Source organism: Folsomia candida, unplaced genomic scaffold (assembly GCF_002217175.1).
Source record: "Folsomia candida strain VU population unplaced genomic scaffold, ASM221717v1 Fcan01_Sc002, whole genome shotgun sequence".
In the NCBI taxonomy this organism is placed as follows: Eukaryota; Metazoa; Arthropoda; class Collembola; order Entomobryomorpha; family Isotomidae; genus Folsomia; species Folsomia candida.
In genome coordinates, this window is record NW_019091194.1 from 12,344,671 (window position 1) to 12,369,782 (window position 25,112).

The 25,112-nt window shown below is 35.7% G+C and overlaps 4 protein-coding genes across 5 annotated transcripts; 3 read left to right on the forward strand and 1 right to left on the reverse strand.

Moving 5' to 3' along the window:
• The first annotated feature begins 958 nt into the window (after positions 1 to 958).
• Positions 959 to 2,520, forward strand: LOC110844301. Its single transcript, XM_022090476.2, has 3 exons — positions 959 to 1,608; positions 1,706 to 1,851; positions 1,935 to 2,520. The coding sequence occupies exons 1-3, from the start codon at positions 1,434 to 1,436 to the stop codon at positions 2,214 to 2,216; spliced, it is 603 nt and encodes a 200-aa protein (XP_021946168.1). The 5' UTR covers positions 959 to 1,433; the 3' UTR covers positions 2,217 to 2,520.
• Positions 2,521 to 2,650: 130 nt separating this feature from the next.
• LOC118434491 lies at positions 2,651 to 10,396 on the reverse strand. Its single transcript, XM_035848195.1, has 3 exons — positions 9,550 to 10,396; positions 4,208 to 4,331; positions 2,651 to 3,328 (listed from the first exon to the last, which is right to left on the reverse strand). Exons 1-3 carry the CDS (start codon positions 9,742 to 9,744, stop codon positions 2,937 to 2,939), a joined length of 711 nt encoding a protein of 236 aa, XP_035704088.1. The 5' UTR covers positions 9,745 to 10,396; the 3' UTR covers positions 2,651 to 2,936.
• Positions 10,397 to 15,655: 5,259 nt separating this feature from the next.
• Positions 15,656 to 22,063, forward strand: LOC110843452 (lysosome membrane protein 2). The gene is made up of 10 exons (XM_022089415.2): positions 15,656 to 16,551; positions 19,416 to 19,573; positions 19,645 to 19,789; positions 19,853 to 20,095; positions 20,178 to 20,277; positions 20,353 to 20,461; positions 20,533 to 20,708; positions 20,803 to 20,921; positions 21,006 to 21,131; positions 21,231 to 22,063. Exons 1-10 carry the CDS (start codon positions 16,369 to 16,371, stop codon positions 21,777 to 21,779), a joined length of 1,908 nt encoding a protein of 635 aa, XP_021945107.1. The 5' UTR covers positions 15,656 to 16,368; the 3' UTR covers positions 21,780 to 22,063.
• Positions 22,064 to 22,217: 154 nt separating this feature from the next.
• Positions 22,218 to 24,850, forward strand: LOC110842937 (L-lactate dehydrogenase). Of its 2 annotated transcripts, XM_022088813.2 has the most exons (9): positions 22,218 to 22,524; positions 22,773 to 22,880; positions 22,959 to 22,994; positions 23,076 to 23,193; positions 23,276 to 23,449; positions 23,525 to 23,581; positions 23,883 to 24,120; positions 24,222 to 24,345; positions 24,415 to 24,850. In XM_022088813.2, exons 1-9 carry the CDS (start codon positions 22,474 to 22,476, stop codon positions 24,577 to 24,579), a joined length of 1,071 nt encoding a protein of 356 aa, XP_021944505.1. In that variant the 5' UTR covers positions 22,218 to 22,473; the 3' UTR covers positions 24,580 to 24,850. The 2 variants fall into 2 exon arrangements, with proteins under 2 accessions (XP_021944505.1, XP_021944506.1); XM_022088814.2 differs by lacking the exon at positions 22,218 to 22,524 and having other exon boundaries at positions 22,773 to 22,884.
• Positions 24,851 to 25,112: the final 262 nt, after the last annotated feature.

The following is a 25,112-nucleotide window of genomic DNA, read 5'->3' on the forward strand; positions in this document are numbered from 1 at the left end:
AGTCCAGAATAAGTGGTCTGCCTGGTGCCGTATACGGAGAGATGCACCCGTTCACTTGCACCCCCTCATTTGCGCCAGCATAGGATTAGTTGTACTTATGCACATCTTCCACCCCACTCGCTTGATCCCTGTAAACACGACAATTTAAAATTAACTATCTTAGAAATTAAAAAAAGTCGGCATGATGCGAAATGTGTGCGAAACTTTCTCCGGATCTCATTGACTATTTACACAATTTTTCAACCACTACTCACTAAGGAACGGGTGCAAGTGAGTGGGTGCATCTCTCCGCAATTCGCCTGGTGCTAAGAAAAACATCGATCTCTCACTAGGTTTGATGTTTGCGGATCATCATTTCAGACTGGTACACACGTATTTAGTAGTGGACTGGAAACCATTCCAGATCATAATACTTTGCATGAAAACGAAACACAAATAAAGGATAAGAGTAATATGATTTTATGAGAGCTATAAATGCTACACATTTGTTACAACGCTCGTATGCCGTGCCCATGATTTTGTCCACATGTGATCATTGAGTGCCCAAAGTCTTTGTTAATGCGAGCACCTGGCCCTCGTTTTTTGCATTACAATAACAGGAAAAATAAACCATTTGGGGTTTGTTAGACGGGTGTAATTTTTTATGATGCCTGCAACTTTTACCCTTCATTTTCTATAGTGTCACTTTGTTGCAGCCTGGTGCCATTGCCAGGATCAGGTTCATTGATGGGTACTGCTACTGGGCACCCTTTTGTCAAGGGTGGATACTCAGACACAAAAATGCATCAATTGCTCGTTAGCCAGAGTTTCCTACTGAAGCTTATTTTGGTTTTCATGATGTGCATAGAGTTAAAATCTAGCAGTACATCGTTTGCGGTAACGACAAGCGGTCAACAGCAGAATGAGGGTACAGTTACTCTTGACCAATTACTGAGCACTGTTGTTGCAGGGATAAAAATTACGCTGTTGGGGCTGACTGAGGGAACTGTACTTTAGTTCACATGCAGTGATTGCGAAACTTGTGGGTATGAATCTGCTCTATAAGTTAATCTCAGGTGGACTGGTTCACCTGTAAATAGGTAGATATTAAGATTGAGAAAACCAGTTCTTCTCAAGCGTACAATGATCCACGAGACCTCAAGAGCTGTATATGCATACCTTACAATGTTGTAAACGTGTGAATATGAAAGGTAGCAAGCAGTAAAGTGAACCTTTTTTGCTAAAGATATTTCTACCGCCACCTGTAAAACGCAAGGATTTTAAAAGTTGTAAAATTATTTACTTAAAATATTTCATAATATTTAAATCAACAGTTTGCGCTGAGGTTATATTTCTGTTGTGTATTATATCTGAGAGATAAGTACTTACCTTGTTCACATACATGGATTTTTGTGTTTAAGTTACTCTGTTGAAGTTTGAAATTGTCAGAAAATATGACAAAAATGAACGGCCGAAATCATAATGTGACATTAGCAGTGGCTTTTGTAATAGGATGCCTTATAATGTTGCTCTTTCTGCTGAACAAAACCCATGAGACGCTTGAGGACAGCAGAAGTGCCCTGAGCACTTTGGAGGATAAGTATGCAAGTCTTGTCAAACAATTTGAGTGTAAGTTTCAATCATGGCATAGGATTTTAATCAGTAAACTAAGAAAATTATTTTGAATTGTGCATTGTATTTTTTAATTAATTAATTAAATTGACAGCTCTCTACGAGTATAAAGAAAGACTTGAGCACTCATTCATGAGCTTTAAAGAAAAGAAATCTGCCGTTCTCAGCGAAGCAGACACAGTCAAGTCAGAACTCGCAGTTTTGAAGTCATCGCACAAGAACGAGATACAACGACTGCATGTAAATTCAATATCACTAAATAATTTAGCCCTTGTTGTTGATAATGTGCAGTGCATTGACTTTTGAACCTAATTTATGCGTAGGATGAATTGGATGCTTGTCGCCGACGTGAGGAAATGGCTGTAATTCACAGATCACAGAAAGACGACGCGTTATTGTCCCCTTCCTCGCTCGTTGCCCAGTTGCCCTCGATGCCAATTTCTCCAGTGGAAGATGTTCACAGTAACAGTGCGAAAGAAGCGTCTGGGATAAAAGTTATCAGCAGTCTCAAAAACATTCATCAAAATCAAAGCGACAGCAACAAAGGAGTTCCGCAACCCTCCATGGATCCCAATGTTGATCTTGCAGGAAATGTGATGGTCTAAATAACACTGCCATAACTTGCCATTTTCAATATAATCTCCATTTCATGTATTTCCAGACACCTAGTCATTTGAATATATAATGATTTATTTATTAGTATATTTATTTTACAAAGTTCACGAGGATATTATATCGGATCATGAGGATAATTTTATCTCGTTTATACTTATGACTCAATATTTTATAAGATTTATATGAATTATAAAGATTGTTACAATAATAAGATCAAGGAGCTCAGAGTACATACATTTTTTGTACTTAACCCATTCTTCCACAGAGTTACATACGTCTATAAATATTTAAATACATCACATCACCACAAGAGAGAAAATATCTAATACGTAATTTGGGATTTCTGTGATTATTTTACTAGCATTACACATACATACTTTTGAGAACAATGTGCTCTATTGGAGAATAAAATCGAATACTAATGTTATTACAACATTTTAGAAGCACTCTTTAAATTATTTTGAATAGTTACTGCATAATTTTACGTCTACTTATATGCCACATATTAAGGATATGTTTTTAAATAATATATCCTATGCATATTTGCATATTTACGTCAAATGAGGTGGTGGGTATGACATACATATTGAAGGAAATGATTGTTCGGGGTATCGGCCGGAGGAGGAAGGAAGCATCATACACATTTATCTGCACAATAGTCAGCATTTGAACCAGTGATGACCTTTGCTGCTTGACTCATATTTAGCTATTTAGTAGTGTGTGTAATAGCTCAAATGCCTGTAGAGAAAGAGAAGGTAGAGGATGGAGACAGCCATGGGAATGAGATGAAAGAGCTCCAGCCAACTCAGCGTCCAAATGGTGGTTATCGACGAGGGGTCGTACGAAAGGGTATCGCCATCCGACAAGTGATGATTGTGAACTTGATGATGTTGATGATTGTGAAATTCGTGCTTTCCATCGTGATCCGACCCTGTGAAAGTTGAAGTGTAGTTCTTTTGACTGAAATCTCCTTGGGATAAATAGAATCGGGAATAGTCGACCAGACTCTCGATCGCGAAATAAAATGTAGGCAAGAGTCCCAAAAGTGCGAGGATGTTGAGAATAGATGTCATTTTCAAATCGCATTGCTGGATTCCAAATGCTGTGATATTCATATAAAAAATTCACATTAAAAATATGCATGTACGTGTCGATCGATGTAGCAATTTTGTCATATTAATTATTGGTCTATCCTGGCGTATAAATAAATTGGTGAAAACAAAAAGTAGTCTCACAGTCCCCCACACACTTCGACTTCTTGTCCCACTTTCTCTTTAATCAGACACTTTGATTCAGAGTTACGTCAACTCACAAATCTAATTAGAGTTCTTTGATGACGACTGAATGGATGAAGCAATACACTGGCTGCGAGTGGGAGAAATGAAGGAAAAAACCTACAGTGTTCATGCATAACTAACACCAGTTGCACTTTCGTACGTCGTATGACTTGTGTGTCTGTACGTTGAACTACGTTTGTCAATTTATTATTTATTTAACAAAATCTTTAAAGCTATGTACTACTAATTTTCGCAAATCATTCTAGAAAATGATGAACATTCATCATTCAATCGCTGGGTTTTCTTAATGCTGCTAATTTCTCTGAATCACTGCATAATTATCCGTTTGATCTATAATCAGGGTATTACGCAACATGAAATTAAAGTATAGATTTGGTTGAAAGTCTCGACGATGTACGTATGTATTTGGAAGCAACAAGATTTAATAGACTTGGATTACGTAATACTTAATCGCATGAATATGAACTTTTGAATTGCATCTGTTTGTCATTCGGCATAAGTAAAAATAAGACGAGTTTTCCGAGCTAATTCTCCGGTTGTGGGTGAAGAGTTTGTATGGTTATACCATTATAACCTTGGGAAATGAGACACAGATACACCAACCACTTATCTGCCCACATATCTACCAACCAACACAAACGCAAGCCGGGGAAGGCTCATCGGAAACAAGGATAATGACGAACCTGCAGATATGATCCCTAGAAGAGCAGAAACGAGACCAAAGCCGAGGCCAAAAAGACCTCTCTCCTCCACCGTCGAAATAAGTGCCACTCCACTCAAGACCATCAACGTCAGTCCCAGTATGACCTGAAATCAGAAAATTAAAGCAACACATTATTCTTGAGCACCATCTCAATAAAACCTGAGCCCTTTCTTCTTCTTGTTCAACTTTCAATGGCTGTATTCTCGTTCAAAACAACATGTTTTTAACAGCCAAGTTCCTTGTCGAAACTTTGTTTATATATGTGACACGAAAACGTAGTATGCGGATAGAACAAGAGCTGATTAAGAACATGCGCTCATTATTTCCATCAACATTGACGCGATCCAGCTCCGTAATAATTCAAGACTTTCACTCTTTGAGTTGTTTTATGCAGAGTTTAACATCATGCATCTCATTGAAACCTTTCTCGCCTTCATCTTGTCTATAATTCATTAAGAGAACATTCATCATGCCCAAACAGATTAAGTCAGATCATTCTCGGCAACTTTCTCCATTTAATAGCATGCATGCACGACGATCTAAGGATAAGTAGGACGACCTACCAACTAACTTTTACACCACGTTTGCCTCGGAAGAATTCTCTCTCTTTCATCATAACCCCCGAAGCTCTCAACCATAACATAACCCATTTTATTCTACTAATTGACCCTAAAGAGTCAGAAGAAGGAAACCCGGAACAAACAAAAATTTAGAAAGCGGCGGCATATATATTATTAATTACTTACACATATGCATATGTATATCTATATATATGAATTGCGATCGATGGATTTAATTCTCAAATGGTTCATGCATTTTTTACAAATTGAATACGAGCTTCATTGAACTCCCGGCGTCTTAGCAGAATAAATATGTACGTTGATTAATGAGTTTCCTGTTGTATGCTTATTATATAAACATATTTATTATAAAAGGAGCCAAGGCATTAACTAATCGTGAATATGTAATGAGGCGTTGTTGGCAGCATAGGCAATTTCGCACAGCATCGACTATTGAATTCAGTTATTACATACAAATGAGTCTGCGGGTTAACTTTTCGCACAAATTGGGAAGCCTGGAGGGATCCAACAGTGGTTGTGTATTAGACCAACGATGTGGGTCTCTACGAATATTGTTCACGAATATTCAGGCATAAACCATCTCATAAAGGAAGGAGCGAGCAAATGATCTTGTTCGCCTTTACATATCAAATGTCGATGTCAACTACAGCCACGTTATTATTACGGGAAGGAAACTTTTGCCTTGCGAATTTACCAGCGAATTTTTTGCGTTTTCCAACTGACTTGATGTCGTAACTTGATCTGCCACTCGCTCCCCGACACTGGGCTTTAGGCAGAAAAAGCAGAGTGTGCATCATGAGTTCCAAGAATTTAAGTGAACTTTATACATAGAATAATGTTTTACATGTTTGGCCAAATAAATACGGCATGTCTTGGGGGCTCAACTAAACTGGCTGGATGATGGTGGTAACGTTTATTCAACCGAAAACTGTTTAAGGTTGTGGTTCTAAGATTGCTTTCAGATGTCAATCGAGACCAACGCATGTTACGTATGTACGTATCATAAATACATCATTTTGTCTCGTGTGTAAAAGTTTTTGAAAGATGGGAAAGTTCTTATTGACTTTTACCCATCTCTTTTTTTGACGCTTATGTAATATTTTTTTAACCTTCTAAATGATAATGTTACGGAGGCTTGGGTAAAATTATAGATTTGATTCATGTGCTATACCATCCCTGAATATTAAAATATGTTAAAAATGGTTCATGCAACTACGTAGCATCCCTTTAACTAGCTACATATCTTCTGACGACTATATAATATGTGTAGCACCCACGTTACTCTAAATATCTGCAGATACTTATTAACTCAAGCAAAGGCGGTGTCATCAGGCCAACATTTCTTCCTTTAGAATACGTGTGACACAGAATAACTCTTTCCCGTCACATTACTGGAATCAATTCATTTTTTTCTTATCACAGATTCGAATCTTCCTTTGAGCTCTTTCTGAGGAGCAAAATGGACTCCTCTTTCTCAATAAAGAAGGACGAGGAGACAGATTCCTTGTCCTTGTGACAAATTGAACTTTTCTCCATCTGCTTGAAAGCCTTTTACAGTTAGTGAGAGGAGAAAGTTTTTGTTCAGTGTCGCTATTTGATAAAGTGAATGGATGCAATGATCTAGAACTAAGTCGACCGCAGCAGGAAATGAGTTCCCAAAAATAGAGTGAAATTCGGTACTTTGTTTGGCATGTGTGCCATCTGAAAATGGATCAGCCAACAAATAGAATTTCAATTGCTAGGATTTCCAAAATTCGGAAATATAACTTGATAAAGAAATAGTTACAGTCTAAAAGCGAGTCTCAAACAGCATTTTTCTAGAAACATCTATATTCATAATGCATCGTCATATTTATCTTGTTTCAGAACAATACTTTGGCTATGAAGATACGATCGGATACATCACATAAAAATGCATCCAATCTTTCGTTCTCTCCAATTTTGTTTAGGCGGACAAGCGCGCATTGTTAAAAATATTTAGGAAAAAACATTAAACATTGTCTTTCGAATAGCATACGTTGCAGTGAAATAGACACCCAATTATCCCTCCTAAGAAAAGAATATTACTATTTTTATATGTAAGATCCATATATGTAGAGTACGGCATTCTTTTTACGTATCTCCGACCAAAATCATGAAGACAATGAAGAGATGAGATATACAGCCAAACCGTAACTTTTTTATTGGAAAACTTTTTTCAGATTTAACGAATTTCATGTTGTGAGAAATCGTTGTATTTTATGGCTATGCGCTACAGAACTTTCATTTAATCTCACGAGTGTCCCACGCGTACATACGTTTGTACATATTGCTTCACAGTAACTGTTGATCCTTGTGCCTATTCTCGGAAAGCCAGAGTGATTAAAAGTTTTAAGAAAGTGGGGATAGAAGAAATTGCTTTCTCTTCCACGTACTTGCGACTTTACCTTTGAGACGAATGAAGAAATATATTTGTGCAGAAAACGGGCCCAACCAACAAATGATTAAAGTGGATTAAAGACTTTTCAATTCCGCTCACCCTCCAACGACTCGTACGAAACCGAAAGAAGCATAAGGCATTGTTTTATATTTCTCACAAAAGGATACACTCTCGATATTTACTTCCTCAGCTCCAGAAGTCTAATCTATCGGCTTCTCTCAATTTTGGCGCAGATTCATTTGGCTGACTGAGCTTTTCATCCAATCTACCAAGTAATAAACGAGTAATCTCATAACGTCAAAATAAGTCTATTGAGACATTACTGAAGAAAATACGCAGCTCTTCTTATCTCATTTCTTAGAATGCAAACATTATGCAAATAGAATTTGTATCCTATTTATTGCTTTCAAAGAACTGAATCAATAAAAGACAACCACGCAAGGTTGCAGACTTAAATTGAATTTTTATTTTCCCTTTGTAGCGGCTATAAATTTGTAATGCATTTTCTGCGTTAAAAATTGGGTCTGCGAAAATCGGTTGACTTTTTTTTATAAATATCTATATTTCTTTCGCTTCTTATTATTCAGATCATCTGAAAGACATAGAAGTTATTATGCACATTGGTTGTGTAACCTATTGATTATGGGCCAAATATATGCATATATTTACTTATGTAGCTATTATTGCAACTCCCCTGTTGGTTGTTTCATATTCGACACTATTTTTTTGGTTCGAATATTTTATCCTGTTGTGCATGCAATCTAATAAACTAGCATTACTAATTCAGGCAAACTGCCTCTGGAAATTTATTTTACTCTGCATACATGACTGGGTGTTGACATACTTATTAAAACACAAGTATCGTACATACGTACGCTCTTGACTTTCAACAACTTTTTCGTATTCTGCGAACGTGATTTCTCCTGTTGGAGAACTTTGCACACTATGAACGTACACACATTTTCTCTTTGGCCTGGTTTGCAGGGGCAGAAAGCATAAAGTAAAAATTATTAGGATGAGCCAGCCACGCCAACGAGTTTATATCCAATTAGCTGGGTTGGAAACCGAGGTAGATGGCAATTAAAAAGTTTGTTTATTCAACACTCTTGAAATTGCATTTCATATAATTAATCCCAAACTGTGCTTTATCCAATCTCGCCAACTTGTTCAAAACCCCACAAAACCAACTCATTATAACCCACGGAAATTATGTGTCAACAGTAGCACCCAGCCTCATCATTAGAAGTCTGTGGGAGGCCATCCGCTCAACGGGGATGACTTTCACTTGATACAACTTACATAAGTAAATGAATTGACAGCTTAATGTAGAACTCCTCGCATTCGTGATTTGATCGGTTTGTCAGATCAGATTTATCATTTTGGCGTTATTGTGGTGCCTCAAAGAGTCGAGTCTCAACCATGTAACTAAAAATATAGTCTCTGAACTGAACGGCACAGGCGGCTGCAGAGATACACATTTACATAACGTGTGAATATGCATGGTTGTTAATGTATTTACTTGCGTGAATGCGATGAAAGTGACTTCACAGTATCATCACACTTTATCCTTTTGCATTGTTTCTTGATCTACACACCAAGTTGGCTTTATGGAGATAAACAACTCATGTGCAGTCCCATATTTATTCAAAGAATCATTCCGTATATCTATGTATTTAGTAGTAGGCAACCACTGCTGAATTTTATACCGGAATAATATGAATTAAAATCTAACAAGTATTTATTGCCAGCTATATAATTATGTTAGTCCGAAAACTCAGACAATTCAATTAAAATAGTCCACTTAATCTTATTAGGCCATGTGTATGTACATACATACTTGCGAAGAGTCGGTTGTAGGAAAAACCCGCAAGACAAATTAAGCAAATTTTGTGCTACAAATATACTGTTGGTTTTTTGCTACGATGCAAAATGATAAGGATATCAAGTTCATATACAAGACTGAAGATAAGCATAAGTACATGCTTATATAATAGTTAACATTAATAATATGTAAGTATCTAACTCAATCTAAGAATAAAATGGGAAATTCTCCGACAACGTGATAATTAGTGATGATACAAGTGATGCTCAAATTGCATTACGAAATATGTATCAGAGAGAAATGTATACACGTAACTATTCAATTTTATGTAAGTCTGAATAGATGTCATTTCAGATTTTCTGATCGATAAACAACTCGCACATGTCATTTCTTATGACTTTTTGTGTCCATATTCAGAAATTGAACGAGCTAATATTTATGGAATTCTGACTTTTAATTTAACAGCAGCACAATTATTTCAAGAGATGGAAATAGCAAACCTGTGCAACTTGAAGACGCAGTATTTTTTGCTGCAAGTATTTGAGGGATGGATCTAAATGCGATCCAAATCCTTGCGTGGGGTCGATAGAATTACACGTTGGTCCAACTTCACTCACAAAACTAACTGAAATTTTTCGGTTTGGGTTTGGCATTTCCGAATAACCAACTATTCCAAGTCTATTTGGATCATCCATTCTGAGATGATAAATGTTTATCTTGCTTTTCACTTGGATATATTTTAAATATGTATTCGTTGACCTCCTTTCCAGATCCGTTGAATATTTCAAAAAGTCTCACAACATTTTCCAGTTTTCCACGTCTTCCACAAACACGACGTCAAACTTTTTTAAATTCTTGAAAGCACCTCAAAACCACAAATAACATTTTGGATCTAATGAAAACTGATCAGCAACTGTCTGCCTTCAAGCCGCGTCATAAAACTCTATTATACAACGGGGCCTGGTAGTGACAGTAACGACCAAGCAAACTATGCTCGACTTGGCTTAGGCTAAAAGAGTTTCGTACAGGAAATTGTAGGTGTGTTACGTCAGCACAAAACATATCTTGGACACCTTCGTATTATACATATGTATGTATGTAAGAGTAGAAAGTACACATGCACAATATATATGAGCTTAGTGCTTCGGTGCAGCAAAAAAAATTAATTTTGAGGGCTTATAAAAATGGGATACTGTTTCGGAAACGCCTCGACACTCTCGTTTGGCTTCCTCGAAAATATCGCAAACCTTTCTGCAAAGATACCAAAAGTGAACTAACTGATCTCTCTGTCTCAAAACTCCTCCGGTTTCAGGCCGTCAACCGAAGGACCCGAAGAGCCGAGTTGGGCTGATGAGAGTTCAACATTATTATGGTTTGTGGACTTGTGGCCTGCAAAGCATGAGAGCAAGGAGAAAGTCGCCGAATTGTCAACTCCTCTTGGTGCAGACACACTGATACGACTCGACATACCTGCAACACGGTGAGAACTTGACTTCCTCTGCCTCGTGGAGTGCCTCGACCAAACAACACTATGGATGACTGACTATCCTGAATAATAAAAAATCTTTGGTAGAAAGTTTATTTCCATTTTGTACGAACTGCATGAATTGGATGTGGCGAGCTTTACAGTCAAAAGTTGCCCAGCCTCTTCAAATAAGACACTAATTGGATGGAGGCTGGAGGCGACTTTTACAAACAGGTCTCAACCCCGTTTACAGAGACTTTAGTGAAAATAATTTATGACGTTGTCATACATTTAGTAGTCGTAAAAAGAAAACGAAACTGACTACCCGGTGCTGTGAAAGTAAATAGAATTATAACAAAATGTTTAGGAAACATTATTATGGGTGAAATTAGATCAATACTTTTTGATTTGTTATTAATGCGATTTACGTGTTTCAAACACATTGTAAAGTGATCGTGTAAGTTGGAAATTCTCACCGTTCACTTTAAATATATAAGTAAGGTGATACGAGTTCCATGTTTGATTCTCAAGAAGTTAGACTTCTTTATGTCGCAAGTTGTTGGATGGAAATCATGCTAGAATTATGAATAGATACACATTTGTGGAGCTATTGTGCTTTAGGAGAAAGTTTAAATGTTTTGTGATACATATTGAATTGATACAAACACTTAAGGCCCTAATTATAGTGTGGCCAATAAGTTTGAGCTGAAATAAGTCGCAAATAATTTGCAGTCTATTGAATCATTCAAGTATAAAGTGGGAGAACCTTGACGGCATCTTTGTGAACATGTTTTCTCGACTTTTCTACACGAAGAAGTTGATATTGAGAATAAAACGACGACTCCGACTTGAGCGAGCTCAGGAAAAGTTTTTTAATAGTGCGAGTAAGTTACAGTCAAAAGTGAGCTTCCATAAGTCTGACTTGGACAAAGGCGTTTCTTCCCAGACTTTGATACGCCGACTGAAAATTGGGGAAAGCTCTAAAACTTGAAGTGTGAAGAAAGAAAGAAATGATGCACGTCGTCCTTTCCATATCTCAAATTCTAGTTTGTCTGTCTGCATTCGTGAATTTCTCACCTTTCATCACGTTATTGCCTTGTGTGGAAGAGCAAGAACGATATTCTATGTAAAATCAGTCGAGTAAATCTCTTTATTGGTCCATCTCTCTCAAATTTCAATTCAACGTAAATACATACCTTCTCCTATTTACTAGCACCATCGCCACTTTTATGAAAATTTTATTCTCAATATACTCCACATTCATACATATGAATGTGTACAGCACAAGAATTAAGTACATACTTCACTACTTTCGATCTCACAATTTATTCGATTTAAGCATAAATGTAGTCAAAGGAAATGCCAGGAAATATTTGATCGAAGGAAAGTGTCACCTAGATTAGGTTTGAATGCACTATCTTCAAACTAAAGCCTTCTCATGAAATTTCCAAAGTACCCACTTTGTGATTTTTTTAGCGAATTTTAGAAGCCTGAGTGTAACAGTGGGTATTAGATTAAACTAATTGACATTCGCAGTGGGATATAAAATATATCTATTTATATACTTACCACTAAACAATTTAATCAGATTCCTTCCCTACACACTCAAGAATTAAATACACAATACTCGAAGAGACGTGAGTGAGATGAAACAAGACAGGAAACTCAGACGAGATCATGGATTCTTAGATCCCGGCAGATATTCCGTCTCTAATAGTGAAAGAAAACCTTGCCTAATCCTATTCTTTCTCTGTGGTAGGATTACTTTCGCCCTAATTGTGAAAGACAACAAGTAAGAGAAAGGTCGTCTTGGCTTACGACGACGACGCGGCGACGGGAAGAAGCAGGAAGAAGAAGTGCAAATACCCTACACATTTATCTCCGTGGACTTATTGCTGGGCAAGCAGAGTAAAAGTCTTGTCAAAGTTGGTCTACCAACGAGTACGTACGTATGTACGATATAGTTATTGAGATTGAGATTAGAAGACTCGGCCATGAACTGCGACTTTTGGAGGCATCTCTGTCGAGTCCTGAAAGTCCTGAGTGTTCATGTATATCTTCTCACTGCTTATTTGCGAGAAAATCTAATCAATTGAGGAGGAGGCACAGGAGCGTGTGCCCTATAGCTGTATAATGTCGGTAATAAATATATGTACTAGAGAGTGTATAATTATAGAACGCTGGGAAAATCTTTATAGGTGGCAAACTTTGTGCTTATTACTAAAGCAAATTGGATTTTTATGGAAAACAGTGAACCAAGAGGTGACATTTTTATTTTGTCTCTTATTCTGCTTTCACACAAGTCCGATGAGCTCATACGTATGAATACTCGTAAACATGCTGCTAGGAATCGCATCAATGCGCTTCGACATCGTTTGTTGCAAGCAGCCTCAATGAGCGAGTGTCAATTATTTTGCAATTAACCTGCATGAATGAAAGCTTAGACTGAATAGTTGCAAAGAATATCCAATAATTAACTTGCGAAAATAAAAGATCATGATTTGCCAATTCGAACTAGAACTGTTCAGAGTCAATTGTAATTTTGTTTGTCACTGGATGTACATACGTTACGTGCATTCTTGTACCAAAGTAAAGTTGGGATGAAAGGAATGACTTTGCAGTTGTGTTCATTATTACTTAATGAAGTTCATCTCAAGCATGGTTACGAAGGTCAATTTTGTTTGTCTTTTTTGATTTGTAGTGCCATATGCATAGTACGACCGACTATTCTAAAAACAATTAATTTAAAATAAACTTGAGGACACGCTGTCAGCCACTGTTTTCTTAGTATGTATAAATCAATTCACAGTCAAGTTTTAGCATAAAATGTCTTGCATCCTTTATGCAATACTTCTACTTAGGAATGTGAGTGCTGTTAAATAAGTAGATACGACTGCATGATTACTTATCAACACATCCCAGCTATTACATACACACATAGTTGCTGAGATTTTGTTGATCCAAATAATTTGATATCATCTTAATTCGATAGAGTTTTTTTTTTACTTCTGTGCAATGCGGCCTCGCTCGTGATACGGGCAGAGCATTTAGAAATTGACTAATTATCATGATGGATGCATAACATTTTATCTGTACAAGAAGGAATTAAAAGTCTGTGACAACTCTCTGGCTTCCTTGATTACTCATGGACACACCCGGAGGGTATGTCACATAGCAATAAATTAACTTGTTCATGGTTGGCTGTAGCATTTCACATTGTGAGCTCATTAATCTAGAACAGTAAATAAAAGAGTTAAACAAAATCGACAAACAATCTCATGCTAATTTTAATTAATTAAAACCACTCTAAACATCTTGCGTGTATGCATATGTAAGTATCTTGCACCTAATCGTCATGTTTTATCGTGAAGCTCATTATTTTATGATTAAGTTGACTACTCGGAAAAGTGGCTTGTTAAAATTTTGCAAATTTTGAACTATACAAACAACAGTTCGTTTATAATTTTATAAGATCTCTAACTTTGTAAAGACACAACATACACAGAATTCTTACAAGATGAATTTGAAAAGATAAATTAGCAAAAATTTAGTACCGAGTTTTTCCACAAAGTGTATTCTTAATTATTCTAGTACCAAGGTTTAATTACGATCATTATCGTGAACGACTTAACGTGAAGTTAACTTAAATTCGGATGAAATGAAATATGATGGGTAATACATATTAAAAAACATTCAGTTAACTACCCAGCCGGATAAAAAAACTATTTAGAAATCTAAAGTGAATAATTTTGTAGTAAATTTCCCTTTCTCGATAAAATCTCAATTGTCACTCTGCTTCTATTTACAACAAACTACATCGGTTGGTGGTGATGATAACAGGAACTAATGTATGTACCTATATTCATATTACAGTAATGGTGAGATTTATAAATTAAAAAAAATATTAGTATATCACCTTTTTTGAAAGGTTCCTTGACCATTTTACAAGCACCAACCTCAGACAGAATGACCAACAGCAAAGAACCATAAACCCAGCATCGCGATTAGTTGTAGATATGATTTTGCAGATACATTTTTGTTCATCAAGAACAGCGATGCGGCGATAATCTAAATACAAAGACTTAATAATCACAAGTCACACATATTGCCCTTCACTGACTCCATTGTTATACGCTCGTTGGATTAATGTGCAGATATTATGCATAGTACATCTCTGCTCAATAGCATACATATGTCCTTCGCCTTTGCAGTAATTAAGCAAAGTTCATTAGGAAGACAGTTTTTGGCTGCAAAATTTTCTCTTTTGACAATTGATGAGAGTGAATGCAAGAGATTATTTTAATGATTCTAACACTAAGAATAAATGCGTGACTAAATAAAAGGAAGTTTTCTTATCCAACATTGTACATATGTATACATCTTCATTCCATATCTGTATGTAGTACATTTTATCTGTATGTAGTCATACATTTAATATTTTTACTATAATTCGAATATTTGTGCATATAACTCTAAGGGCTTGATCACAAATATTTAACCACCTATCGTGCACATTTCGGCTATTACACATGTAGCACATTTATTTTACTTTATATCAGGGTTTCTATAATAATTTTTACGCACTATACAAACTATTCAACAACGGATTGAATACCCCCTATGCCCCAAATAAAATAATTTAATTACTACACATTAATAAGTATATACGTATTTACAACTAAAACTATCGAAGAAATCGACAATATGAACTTATTTAACGCCAAAGATGAGACAAAAGGTAATAGTTATGTGAAGGCTTATCTCATAAGATCAACATGAACCCAAAGGGTAGTGACCTAATTGTAAACCTATGAAAAATTAGTTTGCGAATATGTAATCAAGAATACGATTAGTCTAATCTAGCTAAAACATTGTAATATCCAAACTTCAAATTCATAAGTACATAAAAGTGCAATAATTACAGACTTCTTGGTTGGCTTCCCATAAGCTCATTTACGAATTATGATAACGCTGCGTCTATTTAAGTATTGCACCAAACACTTTAATTGATGTATAGCCTGCACCCCTGCAATATTTCATCAATAATTCAACAAAGCAGTAATTCCTTGGTATCAACAGCACTACTTGCGACTGTTGTCTGCTGTATTTAGACGCCAAGCACTTTCAACGCATCCAAGTTTAGTCGGCATTGTACAATCAGCAGAGTAAGTGGAATAAGGAAAGAGCGAGACTGCAATTTTCAGCAAGCCGTTCCTTGACCATCATTATTCAGTCGTCGAGTCGTCGATTGCTAAATTATATAATTGCTTAGAAAACCACATTGAAATTATTAATCTCTATGTTTTTAAGTGCTTGTGGTCGTCCAGTGTCAAATCTAAGTCATTCCATATATTTTTTTAGTAATGTGCAAAGTGGAACATTTTAGTAGTTTATTGGTGTAATATGAAACAATGTTGAGGGTTGGTCGCATATTACCTCGTATTTTCCAAAATGAGTCTTCAGTCAAATAGCAGTGTTGTACTTTGTACTTGGGTAATTGTGAGATTCTGTACTTTGACTTGTGAAAAAGTGATGTGCAGTTAAAGTGTGAACATACAAGTGCAACTACAGCGAAAAGTTTTTGCTCATTCGATTCGTCTCACCACCTACAAACTTGTCAAGAGTTTAGCTCTCATATCTCCAGAGGTGACCATTGCTCAAAAGTTTTTTTTTTTTGAGACGTTGTTACAGACTGACAGCGTCATGCTCAAAATGTCGTCACAATATTAATATGGCTGTCTTATGAACATGATAAAACCAATTGAATCTGCAGTGTGTATCTCCAGTCGCCCAAGAGCATGGACTTGTAAAAGTGTGTGGTTTAAAGGAATGAGATTCTAAACGTGCTACAATAATGAAACCCTTGGATATTAAGCAGTATGCTGGAGAAAGCAGAAAATCCGTTGTCTGTTCCTGGACACGTGTGTGCCGAAGTTGTCCTTACATTCTGGTTGTAATTAGCCTGATAATTTTGTGCCTAACTGCTTTTTTTAAGTATGCGGCATTGGACTGGATTATTGACCAGCAGGTTGAACAGGTACATATTAATACAGCTACTTTTTATTTACTTTATTATTTTGATCTAAATTATGGAAAGAAGTTAAGGTTGAAAAGCAATGAATTTTGAGTTCTGATGTACAACTACTGTATTTTAGCATTTAAAAATACATTATTTATACATACATGCAAACAATTTTGCAATTTTGTACTAAATATTTATACAAAGTTACATATTTAAAATTTTTAGAATTTTTAAATTATTGTTTTCAATTTTCAATTATCGTATATCATGCATAAATTATTAACCTAGCATCGCAAACAAAGAAGTAGTATGTACTATGCATGATGTTTTGTATACGAGTAGTTTTTCACGAGTCATGGCTAACAAGTTATATGAATCTCAAGTCCGATTGAAATTATGTCACTCAACATGAAACACATTTTGACAACAATAAGCTTATGATATAACTTATTTAAGAGGAAGTTGTTGGCTTTGAGATGATGGTACTTACTTACTTTTTAGTAGCCATCATCATGATTACAACTAAAACATAGCATATTAGGCTATTGTTTAAGACAGTGGTGATGATTGCGTGAGGGTATGATTAGATCAACTTTTGGTCAACGCATGTATTTGTATATCTGTAAGTATGTGGCATTTGACATTGGTTTTTCTTATTCTGATGTGAAATGTTCATTGATGAATTCTAAAACTAGGCCAAGAGTGTAAATGCATTACTGAATTTCAATAAGTACGCAAGTCCAAAAAAGTCGCATTGCTCGATTTAGATTTAAAAAAGTCGCATGTCCTGCTGCCATATACACGTTACCTTCCAGGACTAATTAAGTATGTCATTTGAATTTGAAAAAAAATTGCGCATGCTACTTGTTGCGTGTCTCCCATGAACCATTTTCAACTTAATACTGTTTAATTGCAAGTGTCTTTTTATTTATTTTATCGCGTTCGTATGGATGATTCAAGTGAAAAATTAAACAATGGACACTGATAATGACAATGGTATTATTTTATGATTCATAAACCAATATTCAAATTATGCAAAACTAGGAATAGGATCTTGTTTTATCATTTGTCTGGATCTTCTAGCGGATCCACTTGAACAAACTACATACTTTTTTAAATGCGAAGTCTGCGCACGTAAACCATAACATTGTCGGTATCAATGATTTACAGTGATCAAGGTTTGTGGACTTTGTTAAAAAATGCATGAAGATTTCTTATGCGTTTGAGAGCAAAGTCCGAGATCGAGTATGTTAGGTCAGGATTCCACTTTTTATTCAAGTTAGTCAAAGTAAAAACGACAGACTTTGATACTATGCAATATATACATATATCTAAAAAAAATTCTTACGTTAGCAAATAATAAATCAGGTAAAGTTACTAGTGCAGTCTAACATACTTTTTTTGATGTACCTGTTAAGTAAAATAAAACAATGGACCAAGTAATAATGAATAATTGCATGTGAAGTACGTAGTATTCATAATTTTCGAGAATTACCAGTTTTAAATTACCAAAAGATCCTCCTCCAGACAAATCATCCAGCGTCATAAACATTAATTCGGCTAATTGCACTTCCAAACCACGAGCAAAGTACATTAAAATGTGACCTTGTAGTTTACAGCGTTGACAATTTTTAATTAGCGTGACCAATCCACAGAACATTCTTGACTTTGTCCTGTCCTCAGGGACGGTACAATTTTTTCATGTATGTATATTTTGTGCAAAGCAAACATGAAACATTTCAAATATTCATATTAACAGGTTCCTCTTCAGAGTAATTAAATTAGCCCATTGTAAAATGTTATCAGTAAACTTTTATAATTAACAAGGTGGAAAAGAGACAATTAACATAAAAGTGACAAATTTGTATGCCGTGTGAGAACCAGACATTGAGAATTTTTAGGATATGGTTAAAGTTTTTGAAATGAACATTCTAAATATGTATGTACCAGTATTCATTCGAGGTCGTAAATATATTTGTACTTTGATTTCAAGTCCAAAATATAATAATTTCAAAGTACTTTAAACATGAAGAGACAAAACGCATTCAATCAGACGACTGAAGTCTAAATACAATATGTAGTTTCTTCATGTCTTTTGCTGACATTTGCTGTTTAGTGCACAATTAGGTTTCTCATTGCAAATTCGTTTCATGCTCTGACAACTATGATCTACTTCCAATTATCAATTTTGTATGCAGCACCTTTCCGTATGTACAATTGTATGGTACATACTGTATGTATGCACATGCACATATGCACATTGTGCCTAAAGTAATTTGAACAAGAACTAGCTACATTTTGTAAATAAGTGTGTGGATATGATTTTGAATTACATTATTGTATTATTACAGTAGGTATGTTGACTTCCTAAATTAGTTATTTGTGCTAAAGTCATACTTTAACATATGCGAAGTTTCAACTGAAATCCTGTAATTGATGAATTTTGCTCTATAAAGATTGCTGTTTTTAAGTTATAACACTCTTACATATTAAATGCGTAACGAGAGCTCATGCATTCACTAGAGTATTGTAATAACAGCAATTTTTTGCCAAAGCTTAACTTTGTGGTAACTTCAACTCAGGCATTGAATGCGTAGCCGTAGCCTATGTAAATATGAATGAAGTGCAATAAATACGAATGCGAGGATTTAGCGTTGCATTTTTAGTTTCACTAAACTTGGTCCTTGCGTCATGTCAATGTCAGCAATTATTAAAACTTTTAAAGTTGGCGTTCTTGTTAATTTTTAAGCTTATATTGCATACGCATACTTACACTTGATATACATACATGCATACCTAGAGAATATACACACCTAAAGAAAGTGATAAAGAATAAGTCATTAGTAAATTAAACTGAATGTTATTTTTACTCTTTTTAGAAACTACGACTTATCCCTGGAACGGACACATTCGAGAAATGGAAAGACGTTCCTGTCCCCATAATAATCAAATTCCGTATCTTTAATGTTACGAATCCTGTTCAAGTACAAAATGGGGGAATTCCATCCTTGGTAGAAGCTGGACCATATGCTTATGAGTAACTATTTTAATTGTGAAAAAGCACTTCTAGGTTTTCAATTAGTTAAAAGCGTTGTTACATTTTCGTAGGGAAAAGCGAGTCAAAGAAATCATTGCAATGGACGATGAAAGAGACACGATAATCTACAAGCAGAGAATATTCTACACATTTCGACCTGATTTATCAAAAGGGTCCGAATTTGACAGATTGGTGGTCATCAACGTCCCCTTCGTGGTACATATTAACCAACTGTAGAATAATGATGATCTTTATATTAACGATTTATGTAAATTTCAGACATTGTCAAAAATGACATATGATAATGTGGGCAACTTTTCCTTCGCTCACGCCTTAGCAGATCGAAATATGCGACAAAGAGGAGAGCGACTCTTCACATACGCCAGTGTAAAGGAATATCTTTTTGACGGGTATTCCGTGCAGCACTATCTCAATTTCCTGAAAAGTCCTGCGCTCGCATTGATCGGAGGGGTAAAAATTCCTTCCAGTATCAGCACTGGAAGGTTTGGCTTTTATTTGGGGGTAAGAAACCTTGTGACTTGATTCCTTTACAATAACAATAACACGCATATTGGTAATTAAGTAAATAAATCACTGTTCACAGAAAAATGGTTCGGATGATGGGGAATTCGTTATTCGAACAGGAAGAACGAATCCACAAGAATTTGGTCAGATTGTTAGCTGGAATGGAAAAACAAAGCTTGGTATATATATATATTTTTACTAAATGTTTGGAATTATTTTGGTGTTATTTTGACAATTATGTTGATCATCATAAGATTATTATGATGGCCTATGCAACCTAATTAATGGAACTGACGGATCATTGGTTCCACCATTTGTCACCAAAGAAAGCAAAATTAGATTTTTCTCAACAGACATATGCAGGTTTGTCATCCTCATATGTACTTATCAGCATCAAAAACTTAATATCGTTTTTTCCATTTAAAATGTGACAGATCAATTTATATGGTGTACCGAGAAGAAAGTGAAGTCATGGGTGTAAAAACATACCGCTTTCGCCCCCCAAATGCCAAGCAGATATTCAGTCACCAGGATTTTTGTTTTTGCCCCCAAGGAAAAAATAATGAATGTTATCAGTACGGTGTGCTGAGTATGGCCCCCTGTCGTGATGGTAAGTATGGCTCCGAATGGTGGGAATAAAATTACTTTATTGCTCTACACTTTGTTCTTGTATAAGCGAAAGTGAATAATTATTATTTATGAAGGTGCCCCGGTTTCGATGTCGGCCGTGCATTTCCTTGACTCATTCGAACAATATTTAGGTGGTGTACAGGGTCTACAGCCAGATAAAGAAATCCATGAGACTTTCCTTGATATTGAACCGGTACAGATGCACACACACATTTGATACTTGAAAGGTTTTAGAATGTTAAAACGATTTTGTGCATGAAATTCTGAAAATTTTCAGAAAACTGGACTAATTCTAAACGCTGCAAAGCGTGTCCAATTTAATGTGATGCTAAATCCTAACAGAGATATGACCACATTTGCCCAGGTCCGGAAAGTTTTGATACCATTTATGTGGGTGGAAGAGGTACGTATTTATTTACATTGATGCTCAATATTGTTATCATTTAAGTTTTAGAGTTATCATTCCTATTTATTTTTTGTATGGTTGATGTTATAATAACAGACTGCGGAGCCAACCGAGGCATTCATTCGTGAATTGCAACAGCAGCTCTTTAGACCCATGGAGATCGCCAACACCGTCGCCTTGGGGGGATTAATTTCCTGCACGATTCTGATCATGGCAGGCCTGCTGGCAATATTTTCCGTCCGAGCAATGTTTTCCAGAAATCGGCACTCCGCAAATTCTGTGACCTCGGATAATTCCAACTCATTTCATGCCGAAAGTAACAGTCGGGAATCCTCTCGAAGCCGTTCTGGTTCTATTAATTCATTTAGTCGTGTCAGCTCAGCCACGTCGTTTCATACGAATAAAAGCATGGGGAGCATTGTCAGCGTCATGAGCAGAGGAACAATGACGACCACAAGTGAAAGCAAAGGGATCCTCAGTGAGGACATCCTTATCACGGAGAATGGAACAAATAGAAAATTACCATCGTCCAATGAAAATACAACTTGCGAGCTGGGTATGAACAATGTGACAAGTGCAAAAGGAGTCTTAAAGTTCGTGACACCACAAAAATCTGACCAGAATGATCAGAATGCTAACAAATAAAACAATTTTTTTGATATTGATAGTGCCAAATTATCAAATATATTTAACATGTATGTACTTGAACGTAATACTACGAATGTAGATTTACAGAAGCCATACATAAATATATTCAGTATTCACTTTGTGGTTATTATTATTTTTATTGTTATATTAATTTACTCATGGATAGCTTATTTAATTATTTATATAAATACAAGCCACATGTACCTAATAATTTTGTGCTCATTCATCATGGACTTGTTTGAAATATAAATAAACTATAACGAAAACATGTATTTCAAAAATATCTGGGAAAGTGAGACTGGTGGTCCTTCTCGACAAATCATCTTTGACAAGCATTTATCTGTCTTTGTTAACGGTGGGAAGTAATGAGCAAATGAGTGTTCTCTAAGCTGCATGTTCTAAAACGGAAATGTATCTACATCTCCTTTTGCTAAGTAAACCTGTCAACGTGCCAAGACATAATTTTTCAGTCTCTCTCAACTTTTGCAACAATTCTCGCAACACCCATTAACAAAACTCCTGCTTATAAATTACTTGATTATGGAGATCTGTCTGCCCATGGAGAAAAAGAGAGTGCGTCGTGGCTCCAAGAGTGTTGAATAACCTACCAAAAACTCTACCATCATAAAAGTGACCAGCAGCCTGAAGTTTTATATTTCAAAATTTCGATTTAACGGCAACTCAAGGACACATGGAGTTTGGACTTTTTACATCCGAAGGTGGTCCTGGACCTTCTCCTCCGGTGGGTGGTTTATTTCTTATTATTTCTTTATTTCTCTTTAAATTATGCATTTTCAATTAATCTGGGCCGGGCTGAAATAAGGCCGATTTAACGTGACATAAGTTACTTGTCGCCTACAATAGTAGCTTATGTACATGGGCCGTCAATCGCTAATTGAAATTGATGAAATATGCACTCAATATTGGGAAAACGACTTGTGTTATATATGTATAGTACATGGTATGTAATTTGTTCATTTTTAATTGTAGGTAGCTGATGAGGTGCCTACTCAGGCTCCTAGGTTGGGAATGTTTAGTAAAGTAACTGACGACGCGGCTCATTATCACACCAAAATAACTATTGTTGGCGTCGGTCAAGTTGGTTAACACTCAGTGTTTATTTTTATTTTTTTAATTAAATTTGTATGTCTAATATTTTTTAAATTTGTTTAAAAGGTTGGAATGGCATGTGCCTACAGTGTATTGAACCAGGTACTTTAGGATACGTATTTCGAACACCTATTTTATTAAATATATCATTTAAGTACTTAATTTACTGCTTGAATATTACAGCATTTGGTGAGCGAAATTGTGCTGATGGATGTGAATGAGGACAAACTGAAGGGAGAAATGATGGATTTGCAGCATGGTCTGACATTTTGCAGACCGATTAAAATCTCGGCTGGAACTGGTATGAAAATAGTTCACCTCTAGCCAAGAAGAAACTCGAGAGAAAGTTGAATTAAAACACTGTTCAATTATTACACTTATAGATTATGCGTTAACGGCAAATTCAAAAGTGTGCGTGGTCACAGCCGGAGCTCGTCAACGCGAAGGGGAAAGCCGGCTTGATTTAGTTCAGAGGAATACTGATATTTTCAAAGGCATTATTCCAGATCTTGTCAAATATAGCCCAAACACGATCTTGTTAATTGTGAGTAACCCAGGTATGTAAATGTCAGAACCTTTAAAGTTTATAAATCTTTTTGATGCAGTCATAATTATTTTACGACAATTTCTAGTGGACATTTTGACCTATGTAGCCTGGAAGCTTAGCGGTGGGCTACCTAAACATCGAGGTATACTAATTTGTCATACATATTTATAACAGCTACTATTACAAAAATTCAACGATACATGTTATATCTTATGCTGTACTGTCCTTGTCGACATATATGCGTATACGTATGCATATAGGCGTATGCACACATACGCCTTCATAATCAGCTAGTTCTTATGTACCTGTTCATTAAATAAGATAGGTGCAACGATTTTTTTGTGATGCTGCACAACTTTTTTTATAACTTAAGGGAATTTGGGTTTGTTTTAAGTGATTTTCTCGTTTTTTTGTAATTTTGTGTATATTTTCTATATTTGTAGTAATTGGATCAGGTACGAATCTGGACTCTTCTAGATTTCGATTCCTAATGTCCCAAAAATTGAATGTTTCTCCGTCATCTGTTCATGGATTCATTATTGGCGAACATGGAGATAGCAGTGTTCCGGTGTGGTCAACGGCAAATGTTGCTGGTGTCCGACTAAGCGAATTACACCCTGACATTGGAAAAAGTGATGATCCTGAGAAATGGCATGAATTACATGGTCAAGTAATGGACAGGTAAGTAAAATCCTTAATGTGAGGTACACAATAACTTAATTATAGTTATCACTGATTTTATGTAGTCTTTAATAAAAAGTTGAACCTGTTTATACTTTTAGTGCTTACGAAATCATTAAGCTCAAAGGATACACGTCTTGGGCCATTGGATTAAGCGTTTCTAGTATGCTGGAGGCTTTATTGATAAATACGCGAAATGTGTACGCCGTGAGTACTTTGGCTACCGTAAGTCACCTCATCTACTTACAATTAACACAGGTGTATAAATAATATTTGCACAACTAATTATTTCAGGGATTTCATGGAATTAAGGAAGAAGTGTTTCTCAGTTTACCATGTGTCCTTGGGTCCTCAGGGGTTTCCCATATCGTCAATCAAAGTTTGACCAAGGAAGAAGAAAAAAGGCTTCAAGACTCTGCTACAGCTTTGCATTCAGTGCAGAAAGGGTTAAAGTTCTAAACACGTTTGAACCGTGGCTTTGTGACAATTTATGTCGTATTTTGTATATAATTGTTCCGTCTTTGTCCGACAAAATCCGAAATATATGGATTTTTCCTTATTTAACTGCCGGTATGTCTATAACCAATCGTGGTGATCACGCCAGATGAACTAATTTTTATTTAAACTTGTTAGCTTTACTCCCGATGTATATTTTCGCTTACTTTGTGAAATATATTTAGTTTTTACTATGAAATTGAGCATAAATAAATCAGGTTTTGCTGCATTTTAATTATGAATTGAGCATAAATAAATCAGGTTTTGCTGCATTTTAAAATTATGAATTGAGCATAAATAAATCAGGGTTTCTGCATTTTAACTATACGTGCAAGTTACATGTTCGTCTAAAAGACTTAATTGCTTCTGATATTCCTTTAGAGATTTTACATTTTACATTCCTAAACAATCATATTTATTCAAATATTTTATACTGCCTGCCTCACTGACTGGCTGTTCATTTGACTTTGACTAATAATTTAATTCCCATATTCCTT